Genomic DNA, 19,800 nt, shown 5'->3' on the forward strand with positions numbered 1-19,800 from the left:
TCAGCCAGCAGCTCTGTCTACAGCATGGCTCTGTGTGTCACTGAGGCTCCATGCACGTCTCTTTCAACAGCCTGTGGTGGTTCACATGGAGGGTTTACAGAAAAATATCCCTCATGCAAACAACTTCAATATTTGATTTGATAGTATATCAGCCAATGGGGAAAAAATCTGGCCACTACAAAACACTGTGTGGACTCAAAACTAGCAAGAACAACTGGATATAATCATTTCAGGAATTCCACATATAGTTGCTTGAAACATTATTTGACTAAATAACCACAACATAACTTTCTGCCCGCAGTAAATAGTAACACCTGACAGGTAAAATGACTAGAAATTCAGAATTTCCTGCTTTTCTCAGTTTTAAACACAGTATATTTTACAGGCCAAACGGTGCATTTTGAACTTTACTTAAAAGCTATAATGAAATAAGAATATTATGAACTTGTAATCAGGGTTCTACCCATCAAACTACCTCAACTATGCTTACACAGAACTTGAGTCTTTTATCCAAGTTATGAATGTGTATACGACCTTTCCATTTTTTTAAACAAATAAATAGAGCAGAAGGACTGAATTGTTAAATGAGATTGACAAAGAAACTGTATTTAGGCAGATAGCTTGATAACTGATCTGCCTTATTAGTCTGCTGATTGGCATGAGGTCATTTGCCTTAATAACAAAATGCATGCACTGTTAGTTCCATATCGATGCTGATCTTTTGAGGCCATGCAACTTTATAATGCAATTTGAATTGGCCCTTTGGAAGCTTTTATAATAATACAACCCAAGCATCAAGAGCTGGCCCGAACTCCCAGTCTTGTTTCTGCATGTGCTAACAGATCGCTCCGTCATGAACAACATTTGTGGTTGTTATATGAACAATTCTGCAGTTCATTAGAAAGACACATGGGATTTTTTCGTGCTATTTCTGTTGGATTTGGTTAGCTGTACTTAAGAGCAATTAAGAAGCAATTAGTGGGGACACGAAATAGAGGGGGGTAGGGAAACCCCACGGTTATTGAAGTCAGAGTCCTGCTGTTTGCTCTAAATATTTTCTAAACGCCTCATTTCTTTACCCCGATTTGGCTTCTCTGCCTTGTTTCCACCTTCCCAGCAGCAGCGCACTTGCATTAAAAAGTAACTCCAGACTTCTATTAAGGTCATCAATAAAAATCTCACATGCAAGGCGGGAGTGAAAATAAACAGGAGAGGAGACCGAAATGTCTTGATGGTGATTGAGGGCGCTGGAAGCACTGCAGCTAATGTTAACACACAAAGAGAACACACAAGCACCCTGTAAATTTCACAGCTAATTTCTTAAAAAACGTTCACAACTCCGGTGAGGTTCATTTGGAATAACTAATAACAACAGAGACCTGCCACGGGCCGCTGAGAGACAAAGAAAGGATTCACAGTTGCTCCGACAGCAGCTGTGCTAACCAGGCCTGGCAGTGCGCTGGCTGGCTTCGAGCAGCGTGTCGGCTGGTATGTCGGTTTGGCTGACCATGCACAGTATACAGAATATCTCCACTTGAGCTATCCATTTGGGGCCACCACTTCTTTTTTTCTGACTGAGAGCCAAATGTTGGCCGAGAAAGGATGTTGCAGCGCTGTAATGAGTCACGGTGAGAAAGCAGCCGTCAGGAAGTTTAAACATTAACTTTAAGTCAAGCTGCTGGTCTGGATATAAGAATGTTTTTAGTGGAAACTACTTTTGAAAAGTGGGAGTTGTTTGATAGGCGTGGATAAAGTGAGTCCGTGCTTCTTACATAGCGTCTGTTCATTTATGTTAAGGTCTATTTTGTGTTGTTTGTAGCGTTATTGTTGATGAGCTAGCAAGTTGGTTAGCATTCATTTAGTGTATCTGGTGTACAGTAGTTAGACAGAGCCTTAAATGCCCCCCGTGATTATGTTGAGTTGCCACAAAGACTATTTACTCATGAAAGGAAGAAACTAAGTGAAAAGCATGTACAAATATTAAAGGGCCCCCATTGTGCAAATCCCTAGGTATATAATTGTATTTTGTGCTTCTTCTGTGACATTTGCATGCTTTAGTGTTCAAAGCCGTCTTTATTGTTCTCATACTGCCTGTGCTGCAGCACCTCTTTTCACCCTCTGTCTGAAACCAGAGCCCAGTCTGCTCTTATTGGTTAGCTGGCTGGCTCTGTTGTTTTTGGTCAACTGCCTCGAGAGGTCCCGCCCCTGAGACTACCACGTTCAATGGGTTGGAGCGATAGCGTATAGAAGCACGAGTGGGATGTAGTGATGTCACTATGTTATGGAAGTAAACAAAGGAGTCCCATGGAGGCGTTTCAGGCAGGGGGGACTTGGGGGAACCTCAGATTTAAGCCTTTGCAGACCATTTAAATGCAGAAAAACCTATATAACACACTACAGAGAAGGGAAAACCCCCCAAAAGCATAATGGGGCCTCTTTAAGATCAAAATGGAAAAGCTGGAAAAAGCCAGATCTAAGTTTTAAAACAGGATTAATAGATTGTTCTGGTCACTTAGTAGGGTCAGACCGCACAAGCTTTAAACTAATAAAGTAAATATGTAGAGCTTGCTACCAAATAGTTGCATATTTACACAGAAAAATGTTGCTCTCCTCCAAATGATAGGACAGGATTAAATAGAACACTTGGTGGTTGATTCGTTTTAAATACATTTACTGTTTTTAAAATGTATTAAACATGCGTTGTCTCCAGTGTTAACTTTGGCAGCTATTTTAGATTTAGTCTTAGTCTTTAGACGAAAATGGTTATTGGTTTAGTCACATTTTAGTCCTTTTTATCCTTCTTAGTTTTAGTCGATGAAAAATCATTACATTTTAGTCAACTTTTAGTCAAAATATTTTCTCTCTTTAAAGTGGACCTATCATGCTATATTTGAATAATATATTGTAGGGCCATACCTATATAAAACATGTCTGTGAAGTTTTCTTTTCAAAATACCAAACAGATCATGCATTTTAGCCATGCCTCATGTTGCTCTATTTGCTGTATTCCAGCCCTGTCCAAGGGCTGATTCTGTGGCAAATGAGCTGCAGCTGACCACGCCCGCCTGCAAAGGAGGGGGGCGAGGCACGAGCGTCATGTTACCATGCTGTTACCATGCTGTTACCATGCTGTTACCATGCTGTTACCATGCTGTTACCATGCCACGGGAACCTCTCATTCCCCTGATAGGTGGAGAGTTGCCCATATAGGCGGAGCTCCCCGTTTCTGACCTCAGAACAATTTCAAATCTGGATCAGTCTGTATCAGATCCGTTGCAGCCCCATTTTTAGAGATTTGGGTATGGAGGAAAAGAGAGAGGGTTGTGTTTTCTGACACTTGGTGAGTTCCCTGGAACACAGGGGACACATATTCATGTATAAAAGACGTACAAAAGTGCATTTTGCATGATAGGTCCCCTTTAAACTAATTCAGTTAGGCAAATACTGGTATCTGAAATTGGAATCAATGTGACAGCATCAAGTGTTGAAATTCGTAAAGCATAATTTCACTCTCTTAACACTTTACTTGTGTAATATCTAGGGATGGGTATCGTTAAGGTTTTTAACGGTACTACTACTCTTATCGATACTGCTTATCGATCCAGTACTTTAACGGTATTCTTATAGGTACTTTTTGTTATTTTTTAAAGGGAAAAACTTAACAAATTGTAAACCGAATTAACATTGCTTTATTTAAATGTAAAATAAATAAAATATATATAATGATGTTATTATATTGTACTGTACTTGAGTAAAATGTTGAGGTACTTGTACTTTACTGGAGTATTTAAATGTTTTGCTACTTAGTACTTCTACTCCACTACAGTTATTGAATACCTTTAGTTACTTTACAGATGTGGATGAATGATGTGAAATATAATCAAGTGTTAAATCAGACTTTAGTTCCACCTGGAGTAAATTCACAAGCTACCCTGCAGTATACAAAGTCATTCAAACTAGCTGCACCTTTACCAGCTTTGATAACACTTTAATGATCAATCATTATAAAACATATCATATATATTATTCTGAAATGGACCAATCTGCACAATGACTACTTTTACTGTCGCTACTTTAAGTATATTTTTATGCTAATACTTTTCTACTTTTACTTGAGGAACATTTTGAATGCAGTACTTTTACTGTAACAGAGTATTCCTACAATCTGGTACTTTTTTACTTAACTACAAGATCTGAGTACTTCTCCCACCTCTGCGCACCTGATGTGATAACGTTACTCGTAATTGGGGAAACAGAGCAGCTGTTTGTCAGACTGCTCGTGTCAACGCGCTTACGCCAAAACACTAATGGCAAACAAGCTTTGTCCACATCGAGCCTTGTAGAGTGTCTCTATACTCTCTGAACGCTCCGTCCCCGGCAGATCTGCGTGCCGCTCCAGCGTCTGTTAGCAGCCCCCCCCCCCCCGCCCCCCGCACAGAGAGACACAGGGAGATCGCTCTTCTGGAGTGAAGAGAGCGGAAATAATGATATTGCAAGTTAGAAACGTAAGATGCATTTTGACAGACAAGACGGACACTTGGGGAAAATATGCTGCATTTTGAATGTCCGATAGTCCACCATTAACACCTTAGTCCCATCTCGTCCCATCAACGAAAACTAAATATACATTTCGTCATAGTTTTCGTTATCAAGAATCTATTTTTAGCTCGTCATCGTCTCAGTCATGTAAAAAAGGTTGTTGAAGAACATTTTTCGTCATAGTTTTCGTTGACGAAATTAACACTAGTTGTCTCCCCACCTTGTTTAGCTCAAAGTGTTCAGAATTAAAAAAATAGGTGATGCAAATTAAGTGGGGCATATTTTATCCATTTTATATAAAGGTCAACAGGGTGCATGAAGCGTCATCATGCACTCTTGGTTCACAGGTCGCTTAAGTCCATCCATACTGTATTGCTTCCTCATCCTGTAGAGACTGTACATTTCCCATTAGGGGCAGTGGGCACACAGTAGGCACGCTCAGTCTGAACGTGAGAATGACTGCGCATTGTTCCCATTGGTCATATTGGCTCTGTTATCGCCACTATCAGTCCTAATACTCTGGCCTGCATTGTGTTGGGCTGCTCCGTTTATTTAGATTCAGCCACTAACAATGAAAACATTGCCTCTCTCCCAACCGGGGCACAAACATACGGAAAGCAATAATAATAATGATGGAGGCAGAAAAGTGTACGTATAAATAGTAATGGGAAGTAACTGAGCGGCTATGGCGGGAGGAGAGAGTAAACAGACAAAAGTATGAATGATGAAGCGAACAATTGATTTGAAGTACCTGGCAGAGCGACAGCAGTCAGTCTCGGCTACCTTGACATCATTTTGGCCTCATGTGTGTTTGTGTGTGAGATTGTGTGCGACAGGTGAGAGCTGATCTTATTTTGAGTAATGTAAATTAGCCATGTTGAGGTTGGCTTGTGTAACTATAGTACAAAGTGGAGGGTTTTCACACGGCAGCCAAATTATCCTCTTTAATCAACCGCTGCTTAACCGTGTGTGGAGGGGAAAAAGTCCCAGGACACGCACACACGCACGCTTTCCAAGAAATCAAAAGCTTGTTTATGAGCAGAGATGAAGAGTGATGATTTGAAAAGTTTGTGCAGGCCATTTGGTACGATTCCACAGCACATAGAAATGTGTTAATCCCTCTCACCTGCCAGAGCGTCCTGGGCCTCAAAGAACGTACTGAGGCCTCCTTTCACATACGCCAGACTCCCCTCGTTCTTCTTGGTCGCCTGCTTTTTCAGATTGTTGGCCGCGAGCTTCAGCTGCTCAAAACTGAGAAAACAAAAATGATGACGCCATTATATTAATGCCAACAAGCTGTGATTGTTGTCAATCATTTCGTCATTATTCTAGTTAAATGAGCAACTGTTTAGTCTTTAAAATGTCTCATAAACTTAAAAAATGCTCATGACAGGAGTCCAAGATCACGTCTACAAACTGCTCCAATTTACAATATTAAACTGAGAAAAACATAAAATCATCATATTTAAAAAAGAAGCCAGAACTCACAAATCCACAATTTGACTGGATAACAATAAAGCATTATTCAAATAATGTTGATTTATTTAAAAACGATTGGTCAGCTAATGCCTTCAGCACTACATTACAATGATGGCATTTTGCACACAAGTTTTTATCGTAGAAACACAATCACACACAAATGTCTTTGCCAATGTGAGTACGTGTGTAAGTGTCCCGAGAGGGGTTTCCTCCGCAGGAAGAAACAGTCACCCTGCGAGCTCCAAACAGGGGCCCCTGGTCTTGCTGGATCCTGGGGTCTGGGTTACTGGAAGGCTAAGCAGGGGGAGAGGAAACCAGGAGAGTCCAAAATAACTCTCCTCTGCCCTGACATGACAGTCAACTGGGCTGGGGGGTCCGGGTCAGCACGCTGCCTTGTCGTTTACATACCTAACTGCTCTGTGAGGGGCCAAAAGACCATGTGAAGATTCAGCCGTAATCTGGGGCGTGAAAGCTTTGAGTTTTGTGCCCTCCATGCATTTTGTATACTTTACATTTTAACATTTGGCATTTCTGGCCAATGGTCTAAAGACAAATATATGCAGTTTACTAATACAGAATAAAGAAAACAGAGAAGCTTTCACCGATCAATTATTAAAATGATTGACAATTAAAATCCTGTTGAACAACGTATTGATTAATCAACTTATTGGAGTTCTTCTAGGATCTATAAACCTCTTTTCAACTTGTTATAAAAGGGAATGTCTCTTCAACACATTAATTTACGTGCCACTGATGTCATGTGCCAGCAAGAAGTGTTTCTAAAAGAAACATATAGGATTATACCGCCACTATACAGCATTAATGTACTGAGCCAAGCCACAGGGAATTTGTCCTAAATCTCAGTTTTGCTTAGTCACCATTACATTTGAGGACACTATATGATGCAAGCCAATCTCTGGTGGTTATTGTGTGATACAAAACCCATTATTTACGAGAGCTCTTTTTTGTGGGACTGTGTATTGGCAAGAACTTTGCAATACAATACATATCATGACACAGGGGTGAGGATTCATTATATAGCATAACTGTGAGCAAGGCGAGATATTGCAATTTTTAGATATGTAATTTGACCATTTTCTCCTCCTCTTTTATGCAATAAGAACAGTGTGATCTGCATTTGCATTTATCACAGACAGTCCCTGTAACATCCAACAACTTAGCACTATGTTGATATTATTTTTTAAATTATTTTAAGCAACTTTGTTGCAGGGGGGGTGATGACATGAGGACTTACCTGGAGCCTGTGTGGTTCTCTATGAGGTACCAGGTGGCAGAGAAGTTCTCACTGGTGAAGTCTCCACTCATTCCTGGAAATGTCACCTCGATGTCTTTCTGTGGGATCTTGGCTCTAAAAGAAGACAGATGAACAAAGGTGAACACAGAAGAAAGGCACAAATATAAAGTGCTTCAAAGTATAAAAGTAGGTTAAAATCCTGAACTGCAATGACACTCATACAGAGAAAAAGTATTAATACAAGACAACAAAATAGCGATTGAGCAGGGCTTGGAAAAATGTATTGTGTAACTTGTGTGATTCTTTTTTTTGTGTGATGTTGGGGTGGGTGTTCTCCAGCAGGGGGCAGTGTGCAGCCAGAAAGGCCCCAGGCTGGGAGAGCCTGGCGTGGGAAGTGCAGTGTGTGACGCCTGTGCGCCCCTGGAGGACCGAGCCCTCATTAGGGAAGTTTGATCTCTGCTAATGACCCGTAGCCTACACAAACCAACCCCTCCACCCCCCCATCACCACCCACTCTGCACATACACACAAACTGACTTACGGCTAGTACAGTAAAAAGTTCTTAGATCTGTGAAACAAAAATAAATACGTAATGTGGTTAAGATGGCAAACTGGCAAAAGTTGCATAAAGTATCTGTATCAAATAGTTTTGTGTGTGATTTAAACAATTCATTGCTTTTGAATGGGTTGAAATTCATGTTTAAGAAGAATTCTAAATGTAGATGATTAGTGTTTTTTGAGGGGAATACAGGTCAATACACAAATTGCTACTGGTCTTGTTAACAGTCAAGCTCACTAGATAGCCCTGACAGACTGATGTTCACATGGATATGTAAATGAGGCTAGCTGAGGATGCTCTTCAGATTCCTTATATTATTCAATGCCACTTGAAGGCTCTTACATGTGTTTAGTTTGCAGAAGACACTAAGTGAACAGGAATGTTGCTTTTTGCCTGACGAAGATGACAGAATTATTGTCATCAGCTGCAAAAACTGTTACTTTAATGGTTTCTGTATCCTGAGGGATACAGTCATTTGACAGGCTGTGTCCATGTGTAAAATTACAGTGTAATATGGGTAAAACATTGATGTGACATGGGTGTAATATTGGTCTAACAACAGTGTAGTATGGGTGAAATAACAGTGTAACACACGGGTATGATATGGGTGTAATGCGGGTGTAATGATGGTGTAACAAGAATGAAATAGGGGTGAATGAATGTGTTATGTGGGTGTCATAATAGTGTTATTTGGATGCAATAAAAGTGTAATTAAGGTTTAATATGGGTGTAGTAATGGTGTTCCATGGGTATAATAAGGGTCTAGTATGGGTGTAACATGGGTGTAATGTGGGTGCAATAATAGTGTATCTCCCATATATTTCCCAAGCCTAAATGAAAGATTCAAAAATAAAACTAGGTTTTATCGCAATTCTTGGGAATAAGTGTCACATGTTGTATTTAGGGTCAGAAGGAGAGAAGACTCCACTTACGCTACTGAACAGACTTTATTGTGTGTCATTATTGCCATCGTTTCATAGTTAAGCATGTGGAAATATTTAGTAACGACTAAACTCCACGGACAGACGTTATATTTAGGCCAAGTATGACGCTACAAACAGCTGGTGCAAACATCTACAGCTCAGCAGTGACATCACTGTGCAAAGATGCGCATACGAGTGATGCTCTTCTACTTATAAACAGCTTCTACGATTAGATGTTTGAAGTAGTATTTAATCCTAAAGTTCATACGTATCAGATCAACACATTACTGTCAGAAAGAATTACGATGAAGTTTTATCCTGGATGCAACCCAGAGAGACGAGTGAGTGGTCCGGCCTGTTTATGGGGGTCTCGTCTCTGGCCACGAGCGGTCACTTGCCCCCGGCCCCTCTTAGCCAAACAAACACTAACCCAGAAATGCCAGAACCTGACTACACAAACTATATATTACAACTTGTTCTCTCCCTGCCAGGCACGTGGGAGGCCGCCCCGCGCTGCCTGCTGCCCGGCCGCATACAAACATGTGTGCGGGTCGCTGCCTTAGTTCTTTCCAAATCCCTTTCTATCGTCCGCCGTCCTCTCTGCTTTATACACAATTATTCTGTTTCCACTCCCTGTAAGCAGCGGTTCAATCTTTGCTGTGTTGGCATAATATTTCAAACGGCCGCATATGGGGAGAGTTTGTTTCTGTTTAGGGATGTAAACCATGACTCGATGACTAGAGCGCGTGTGTTTATGGCGGTGTGATTGTGCCGAGGCATTTTTGTGTGCGTGCGTTCGTGTGTGTCCGTACTTGTCTATGTCGATGCCCAGTGGATTGCTGGGTCTCAGGGAGAGGGGGGAGATGCCTTTGTTGCGGTCGGTCCTCATGTCGTAGTAGTTCATCTCTTCCACCCACACAGCAGACTGGTCCAGGATACCTGCGGGACACGAGAGGCGTGTCACACGTCAATGGGTTTAACAACGCATGCCAGATGTGCCCTCACACACACCCACATCTACACTCACGAGAACATGCAGATTAATGCATGAGAATATATTACACATACTTTTTATTTTATTTATGTTTTAGCTATGTTTCTAAATATCAAAATGAAATTCTGTCTTCTTTCCTATACAGTATGTCCAATTACATAAGATTAGAATAGATAAGATTATATACAGCATACTTTATTCATCCCAAATTTGGAAATGGTTTTGTAACAGCAGCATGTTTAAAAATATAATAAAATAAAAATAAAAAGTAAATATATACATAAACAGTAGAAAGATATCTAAAGACGCAGTGTATTTTGAGTACACAACGTAAAATATACAGAAAAGCTCAAATCAAATGTAAACTGCAAAGTAATTGCAAAGTCTTTTTTCTAACATGATATTAGGTTGTGGTAAAGACCACACCCTACGAACCATAGAAAAGAGATCTATGGTCTCTGAAATAGCTCGACACACGTTAGAAACTACATGCATTTCAAGTAATCGAAACACAAGTGGAATGTCACATTGACTACACACGTTGCATTGAGTAACAAGCTATTTGAGAAACACGTTCACTTGGGATGAACAGAATAGAATAGGAGAGGCTTTTATGTAGTTAGCAAAGGAAAGACGGTTCTGAGTTTAAATGTTCATTTCGTTTTTGGAAGAAAATACATCGAAACACTTGCATGGAAAATCACAATTGTGTTGTTTTTCCCTCTACCGTGTGAGTGTGTAGATGCTGAACTTGTTCTTTCAATGAAAGCAATCCGGCTTTGTTATAACGGTCAACGTATTGGCTATCATTTCCTTATGAGAATAATAAAGAATGATATACACTACATTTCCAATAATCTGCCAATATCTGACAGCCCTGATAAATATTGTGCATGTTCACCCATTTATTTGCATAGAAGTCATAGACAGACACATACATGTTCTATGTTGCACACAAGTCATGAGTGGCTAATAATCTGTGCAGTCAGATATATTGGAATTAGATTGTTAAAACCTAAATAAACATTGTTAACCCATGTTTGAGATGAGGAGCTTAGATTAACGTGAATTCGTTTTTCTATTTGCCTGAATTACATTTATTTGCAGAATTGTATTCTGTACATTTTCTTGTAAGTTATCTGTGCCATGGTGGTGATCACTTTATTTATATGTTTGTGTTTTGTCTATTTGAAAGACAATTTGTATCAGAATGGAGCCCACTGTACTATCCCTCATCTGTTGCTTTCCTATGGGTTCTGCAATTTTGGCTTGTCATTTATAAGAGAGATTATTTATTTGTTTATTAGTTGCTTCTTTGATAATATATTAATATATTTGTCCTATGATAATCAAACAAAGCCCTTGTTTCAGCCTTCCATAATTGAAAAATTGTACAATATAATTGTTTGCCTTTTTCTGTTTTGAACTGTTAGATAGGGGGGATAGTGAATATGTCACCTTGAGCTCTGGGACCTTTTGACATGTACTTCCCATTATGCTTTTAGTATTGTATGCACTAAAGAGTTAAGACAAATATTCTTTAGCTGCAGCCGTAGTTGCAACTTCCATCTGCTTTTACTGTCCAGGCTGGCGAATGAAATGTCTTACCAATCCTCTCTGGCCTGAGCAGTTTAAAAGAGACAGTGGAGGTGCCGAGACCCCCGGACTTGGTGGTGACGATGATCTCCCCCTTGTCGTCTTTGGCAGGCCCCACGCGGCACACTATCTTGCTGGCAGACATCCACTCTGCTGTCAGCAGGCAGTTATGGCCGCAGATCGACAGACCTGAGAGGGAAGAGCGGAGGGGGAAAAGGTGAAAAGGGTGAGAGATACAGCCACAGTGTGACAGCACAAATAAACACCGTGCAGCACCGACACACACACAGACAATCTGAAACAAGAGGAGCTCACTCAGACAGAATTGGCGTCTATCAGCGAGTTTAGTCAAACTGTCACCAGGGGGTCAAAGCTCAAGTTGGGGTCAGGGTGGGTGTGGGTGGCCGTGACCTTCCTTCCTCTCACTCAGCTGCTTTAAGCTAACGTGTGTCACTTCAGCGCTAAGTGGCCCATTACTGGCACAATGTACACTCTGCCCCTCACATCTGTCGTGCTCTTTTTAAAACCCTCTTGAAAACTATTTGGACACTAGAAGAGAGACACGGGATTACGGTTCCAGCGGAGGGGATTCAAAAAGCGTCACTTCAAAACACGATGAAAGCCTTTGAAAGCTGATTGACAAATAGCCCATAAAAGCGTGAATAATATGCCAATTAGGGCCCCATTTCCTGCCTCTGTTCTCTACTGGCCACTTTGTTTGAACACATAAGCACTCACACACATTTGTGCATATCTAATTGTCGAATTCCAGGCCCCGGGGACACTCGTAGTCAGAAATAGCCCTGTATCGCTGGCCAGAGCGAGGCTTTCCAAGCATGGAGCGGTGTGTGAGTCCTCTGCACTGCCCCCCCCACCTCCACTCAAACTAAAGAAGTAAATTAGAGGAGGAATTGGCGCACATGAGGGGAAATATCTGCATGGGAAAAGTGTGACGTTCAAACACATAATCAGAAGAAGATGGAGATAGTCCATCTGTGTGGCTTTTAAAAAAGACAAACTAACAACATCTTTACTTCTTGAGTTTCTCAAACTAGGCATACAGTATCTAAATATTTACAGAAACAAGAATGCTGTGTGTTGCACACAGAGTTGGCAGGACTGTCACAGAAGAAGCACTTTTGAATTACATAACAGGATAATATCTTATTATTTTTATTTTGTTGGTCTGTAGGAGCAAGCAGGTTGAGTTTATTTTGTCTTCGTAAAGTGCTGGAAGATTTTATTTTTGAATTGATTATTTACTCGTAGAATAAAAGAATCTCAAGTACAAATGATGTATCTCAAATGATTGTTGCATAACAAAATACATTTGACAGATTTTACAACTTTTGGTTTGTGTGAACTGAATCTTAAGTAACTTTTCAGGAGAACCGAACTGCCTTCAGAAAATACTTTAAAAAAATGTAAACAGCCAGTTTAAATGAAATGAATTATTTCTACGTATCTATAGGTGTAAAATACAAAACAATTATTCTCTACGAAAATGCTTGACTTTGAACTTACTTCATTTTAGGCAGTATTTTTTACTGAACTTATTCAATTGTTAAGAAAATAAAATCTAAATGGACCAGTGGAGGATAAGAATTAGGCGTCCTGTCCACTTACGTTTCATATAAACAAAAATAAACGTTACACCAGCCTGTTTAAAAAAAGGGGCCTGCTGTGGTTTGTTGATGGGTTCGTTAATAAAACCAGTTAATACGACTTAAGTTACAAAATACTCCACGCACCACAGCAGAAATTCAATGACAAAAATAACGCTGCTATATTCACTCAACATCAGTGTCCCTCTTTTATAACAAAAGCAACCACAGAGAAATAGAAACGATAAAAATCATCACCTAAGATTTATCATATGCGATTAAACTAATAATTTTTTATTCCACATTGTTCACGTATTATATGGGCTGATCGAAATAACATCTATATACTGTATATTTATCTTAACTTGTTAATACATACATATCTAATTAGAAATACAAAGAAATATGAAACACATTTTTTTTCATGAATATGACTGAAGATAATTGAATTTAAAGGAATTAAATAAACTAATACATTTAACCAAGACTGTGCTGTGTGCGGTTAGTTGTGCGGTTATAAAAGTGTTACCGATGAGGTCGGGTGGGCCCGTGCCCAGGTTCTCTCCACGGATGGTGACTTTGGTCCAAGCCGCACCCTCCTTGGGCGAGATGCCTGTGACCAGCGGGGGCAGGCGGGCGCGAGACATGGTGGCCTGAGGCAGACGATCGGCTCCTGGACCTGGAAACAGAGAGGAGAAGGAAGCATGCATTAGAGGACTACATTATTAAGTTGTTTCTGAGGATTTCTGCTAGAAAAACAGTAATCCCAAAGAAACAATAATCCCTTAAACTGTACAATTCTGCATTAATATTTTGTACATACTAATATACCACTGTTTATATTTTAAAATACATGTTATATATTGACGTTCGATTCTCATATTTTTACTTTAAATTCTTATGTTTATATAAATATTGTAATCCTATTTTATTTTAAGACATTTTACTTTAACTTCCTATTTTTGTATACATTTCTTTATTTTATTTGTATCTTGTTATTGCACATTCTTACTCCAACTTCTTATGTTTTAATAAATATTGTATGCTTTCTTCTTTCTCTTCATTCTAGATTTTTCCCCAGGATGAATAAAGTATTCTGATCTTGATCATCTCTGTTTTAGAACAGTTGAAAGAACATTATTTAATTCTCAGGTGACATTTCCTTACATGTAGAGTACCCTAAAACTCAACAAACACACTGATATTTCAGTGACTATATGAACATCTAATAATGAAAACATTTATAACACAATAATCAGAGTATCAATGTAAGTCTATTCAAAAATGTAATTCAAGTTTTTAATAATCAGTAAAAAATTATTAGATATTTATAAAAGAAAACGTTTGCATGTTGCAGACTGAAATAAAATACAAATCAAGGCAGTGAAAATAATCACTAATGATAACTCCAGAAGCGGAAATAACTTCTGTGGATAAACCAATAAAGGATATTTTCTTCTGTAAAAATTGGCAAAGCATTGTCAAACCGTGACACAAAAAAAGTGTACGATATTGTGCTATCCGCAGTAAACAATACCACCACATCTTAAAAAATGGGATATAAGAAGAATAGAACCACGACCCCGTAGAGATAATAAATATGGTAAAATGTTTTTTTTAACTAAATCAACAGACAGCCAGATATTAAGGTTTTTAGAACTGACTGGGGACAGCAAAATTGGCTGGCAGCTCGTGTTAATTTCCCGCCCTGTAGGTCTCCAAACAATGTATGCATTGCAGCAGTTATCTCTCAGATAATAGGAAAAATAGAGAAGGGAGCCAAGAGCGAAGGAACAGACAGAGAGCAGGGAGGAAAGAAAGAATGTAAACCTCGCAGCGAAGGATAAATAAACCTGGCCTCTCCAATCATTCCACATAAGCCCACACAATGCAGAGCAGATTTGGTACCAGCGAAGGAGCACCCATGGAAATCAGTTCATGTTGGGGCTGAGCAAATGAAGGGGAGGGAAAGAGTCCGAATGCAAAAATGAAAGGATGTATTTCAGCAGCACAGATGTTTGTTAATAAATGACTGCCAGGTCTGAAAGAGGCTGACCGATCTGGACTCTCTGAAGCTGCTTGAGAGAGGCTTCCGCCCTTTTGCTTCGCAGCCAAAACACGCTCTCCACAAACAATGCAGGAGTTCACACGGACTGGACCTGCAGCACATTCATGGTGGTAACTGGCCTAGTATCAGACACAATTGTCCAGTTGTAAGAGTCCATTTCAATTTGGCACAGAATTCAAAAGGTCCGAACCAGGGAAGGCGGGAATATTTAGTAAAGTTATATGGACACCAGTTAGACCCTGGGTGTAGGCGGAAAATGCTAACCACAATCTCTCTGAGACCGTCTTCCAATTGTTTGGTAAAGCCAGCAGTCTGAAACCAACTCATATTCAAGTAACAACAGAAAAGAAAACAGGAAAAGCAGAAAGGCAAACCTTGGAAAAACAGTGTTTGATAAATTGTAGAAATTAAGTTAGTCAACTTCAAATTAAAATCAATAAAAAAAACAACATATTTTTGCTGGAATTCTGTCTGTTCCATCAACCTCAGAAATTGTGAACAATCGTTTTTATAAAAAGCGGGAACAAATATTTAATTAATCAATCTGTGGTAAATTCATTGGCACCTATTCGGACAATCGTTTCGGTCTTTCCTTTGTTGTTTTTATATTAAATATCTATATTTGTATTTATATTCTGAGCTGTTTCTCAGAACAAACAAGATATTTAAAAGACATTATCTTGGACTTGTTATTTTTCGACAATTTATTGACTGAATAATTAATTCATTAGTCTAGACATTCCTTGATGGATAATAAAATCAAGTTTGTAAGTCCGAGCCCTCTGACACCATAACTATCTCATGCCACATGATGAGTTCAAATAAACATCATTGACAACATGGTTGGCTTTACACTCAGTGGCCAATTTATTATATACAAAGTCTAATACACCCATTCTGCCATACTGTAAGTCTTAGGTATCATTTGTACTCTTGTTTAACAGTATGTTCAGTTTTTCTTCTGTAGTTGTTAATCCAGAATTAGTTTTAGCATTAGGATCATAGTTAGTGACAGTGTCGTAATGGACTGAATATAATCTGAATTATATTTTCTTACCTTTAATGTAATGCAGTCCATTACAATGCCACCTTTAACCTTCAATAATAAAATGCAATTTAATTTGTACCTTTTCAACAATGTCAATAAACATTTTTATAAACCTTTCGAAGCATCTACATTTATATCAGAGCTGCAATTTGGATATTTTCTTAACTCCACAAAGGCCTCTTAGTGTAGGCCTTGGTGGAGTACAGACAACATTTTCTTTCATAAGTGTTCAATAGCAAAGATATACTTTTATTTTGAATAGTAATTGTGGTTCTGGAGCCAAAAGCAGGTACGCAACCTCTGGATAATGAGGATTATTATTGTCCTTAGATTAAATAATTACCAACCAGGGTTAGGGTTAGGGTTAGCGTTTCAGTTCCACAAGGTCTTTATTTATCAATTTTCTAATATTTGGATCATTGTAACCCAAAAATCTTCAGACTTCCTTCAGATTTTCCTTATTGTGTCTTTGTAATGTTTTGAAATGGGTCACTAGGATAAGTGTTCAACAAAAAAAGTGAATAATAAAAAGTCAAAGTATAAACCTAGAAACCCCTGAGAGAAGGAACCTTTCCTGGGAAACCTTTCTGCCACAGGGCCACCCTTCATCACCCTGACATCCCAGAGTTAAGGAGAAAACTCCAACGGGATTTACCTCATGTTGTTTCTGCTGCCCTGAGCTTGTCAGAGGAAATGGACGGGCTATAGGTCTGACATGACGAAGATAAGAGGTTAACAGGACTAAAACAAGAGCTGCGTATATCCTTCATCAATCCCACATGTTTAGAGTGGGAGCGGCAGAGGGCCAGAGGACAAGATCTTCATTTTGTACAAGTCTGATTCCAGGAGTGTTTCTAGATTACCCCCCCTTCCTCTCAACTTGGATATACACGTGCACAAACACACAGATAGCCGGCCCCCACATAGACACACTTACAAACAAACACACATACATACACGCTGGGCAGAATGACAGCTCAGCTAGGTTGCGTGCGAGGGGCCCGAGCTGGTGTTGTGTGGTCTGTGTGTATGCGAGTATGTGGAAGGATCTGCGGAGAGGTCTGGGCAGTGTGTGTGTGTGTGTGTGTGTGTGTGTGTGTGTGTGTGTGTGTGTGTGTGTGTGGTCTGGGTGTGTGGTCTCTGGCGCGGGCCTGGGGAGAGCCTGCTGACGGCTGGGATGAGAAAAGAGCCGCTGTGTTTACTTTACTCTGGGGGCTGTGCATGGACACGGGAACACTGCCCAGACCCCTCTCTATAACACCGGCGTGCACACACACATGCACCAAGTCACGCAGAACCTGAGCGGACACAAGGCAAAGTCACACACCACCACACATATAAACTAGGCAACAGAAACTATAACTTTACACAGACCGGGGACAAACTGAGGGCATTTTTCCTTTAAGTAGCATGAAGAGCAAAACAAAAGAAACGTTTCTGAAGCTCCAGCTGGAAACTCATGAGGAAGGCAGTTTTCCACAAGAGGGATGAAGATATCAACCTCTAGGGGGCGTCAGAGGAGAGAACACCCCACTCTCTTCCAACATGTGTCAAGCCATGTCTTACTGTGAAGGCTAAACTTAATCAATGACAACCAGATTTAGCCCCCTTTTCTCTTGCTGGAATCCAAGGGAGAGAGAGAAGAGATGAGAGAGAGAGATGAGCGAGAGAAGAGAGAGAGAGAGAGAGAGAAAGAGAGAGAGAGAGAGAGGCGAGAGAGAGAGAGAGAGGAGAGAGAGAGAGAGAGAGAGGAGAGAGAGAGAGAGCGAGAGAGAGAGAGAGAGAGAGCGAGAGAGAGCGAGAGGAGAGAGGAGAGAGAGAGAGAGAGAGAGAGAGAGAGAGAGAGGAGAGAGAAAGAGAGAGAGGAGAGAGAGAAAGAGAGAGAGAGAGAGAGAGGAGAGAGAGGAGAGAAGGAGAGAAGAGATAGAGAAGAGAGAGGAGAGCTATAGCTATCGAGAGCAGAGAAGATCGTATAGCTAGACAGCGATCTATCTCTTCTCTCTATCTCTCTCTCTCTCTCTCTCTTCTAGCTCGCTCTCCTCTCTATCTCCTCTCTCTCTCTCTCTCTCTCTCTCTCTCTCTCTCTCTCTCTCTCTCTCTCTCTAGGGCAGGTTTGTTTTCCTTGGAGGCTCCCTTACAAACAGCAGGTTTGGCTCTAATCTGTGTGGTAGCTGTGGAAGTCTGAGGCTTGGGATCTTCTTGCAGCGCTTGCTAACAAGTGAGAACCCTTCCTTGGCCTTGTGCTGCAGCACGCAGGCATAAAGGAAAGACTTTACATTAAAGCTCTAAACAAATCTTTGCGTAACATGAAACAATGTAATTTTGAAACGCCACACGCAGTACAGCCAATATATGCTGTGCTCAATGGTCTGGGCTAGATGGCAGCAATGGGTTTCTTGTCCATAAAAAGGAAATAAAAGAAGAGATTAGTTGAAAGATGTTTGACTTGAGTGCCATGTAGAAGACCACATTTTATAGATTAGGAAATGTGGATGATCTTACTTTTCGGATAACATTCAAAACCATTGTATAATCGCAATTATTATTTATGCTTAGAAAGTGAATCAAAATTGCGATATTGAGGTTTTGCGTTTCAAGTAGGCCTACACACTCTGATGCAATAAATAATAAACTGGCCTGAAGGGGAAGTTACAGTTAACAAAAAATCCAAACAGTCTATTTTTAATTGGTTTTCAATTGGGATAAATAGTGCTGTTCAGTGTTTGCTGTTACTTTGAAGAAAACAGCAAATAAAGATTGAATTATATGATACATTAAAATCTGAGAATAGCCTTAAAATAAATTGTTGATTGCAATTAATGAAGTTTGATTGTAAAACAAAAACATGTACTAATTTAGCAGCATTTTAAAGGTGGAGCCATTCTAATCAAATACATTTTTGACAATTTCAGCGAATATCTCCTCACAGCCTGACAGTACGATGCACTGGAAAACACATCTGGTGTCTATACACAGCCCTGACTGTCAATGGGACACAAACAAACCAATCCATAAGAGCTCTAACAAATGAATCATTTTTACATTTCAAGCTTCTATTGCGGTTTTTCAATAAAGCAGGAACGTTTTTGAAAGACTAAACAAACGTGGATTGAAGCAGATTACTTTGTAAAATAAAAACATGATGTGCATTTTTGGGAATGATCACATCAATTCTTTTTAAAATAAATGTTCACTTTTTCGACTGAGGGCTATGACAATGACAGAGATGATGACTGTGTGTGTGTGTGTGTGTGTGTGTGTGTGTGTGTGTGTGTGTGTGTGTGTGTGTGTGTGTGTGTGTGTGTGTGTGTGTGTGTGTTTGTAAGTGTGTGTGTGTGTGTGTGTGTGTGTGTGTGTGTGTGTGTGTGTGTGTGTGTGTGTGAGTGACAGGGAGAGGGGAATGGAAAACGGGGGTTGACTTTGGCACAGAATGTTTCTGTTAGTTATTAATAATAACAATAATAATGCAGATGATAATGTCCTGACAGGAAGAGGATATTTGTTTGGGTGTTTAAAACCAACTAGTCTATCTTCCCCCTCTACCTTAAGTTACCATTTGCTCCGAATCATTCATTAGTATAGAGAATTTAGCTAAAAACTATCAGCAGGTATTAACAGAATAAATAAACATTAACAAGAACATGTCCATGATTCATAATAATAACAATTATTATTATATAATATCTTCATTTTTTTGGCAATCAATTGCAGATTGCAGCTTCTTCAATGTGAGGA

At 39.8% G+C, this 19,800-nt stretch overlaps 1 protein-coding gene across 1 annotated transcript in view; it reads right to left on the bottom strand.

The window, feature by feature from the left end:
* Positions 1-19,800, bottom strand: part of exoc2 (exocyst complex component 2) — a 53,708-nt gene that overhangs the window by 25,350 nt on the left and 8,558 nt on the right. Inside the window, exons 2-6 of the mRNA XM_034147251.1 lie at positions 13,479-13,628; positions 11,358-11,534; positions 9,568-9,694; positions 7,274-7,387; positions 5,666-5,790 (exon numbers count right to left, since the gene is read on the bottom strand). Coding sequence (XP_034003142.1) covers positions 5,666-5,790; positions 7,274-7,387; positions 9,568-9,694; positions 11,358-11,534; positions 13,479-13,596 — 661 coding nt within the window. The 5' untranslated portion in view covers positions 13,597-13,628. The remainder of the gene's footprint in view (positions 1-5,665; positions 5,791-7,273; positions 7,388-9,567; positions 9,695-11,357; positions 11,535-13,478; positions 13,629-19,800) is intronic.

The sequence above is a fragment of the Trematomus bernacchii genome, unplaced genomic scaffold (assembly GCF_902827165.1).
Source record: "Trematomus bernacchii unplaced genomic scaffold, fTreBer1.1, whole genome shotgun sequence".
Classification (NCBI taxonomy): Eukaryota; Metazoa; Chordata; class Actinopteri; order Perciformes; family Nototheniidae; genus Trematomus; species Trematomus bernacchii.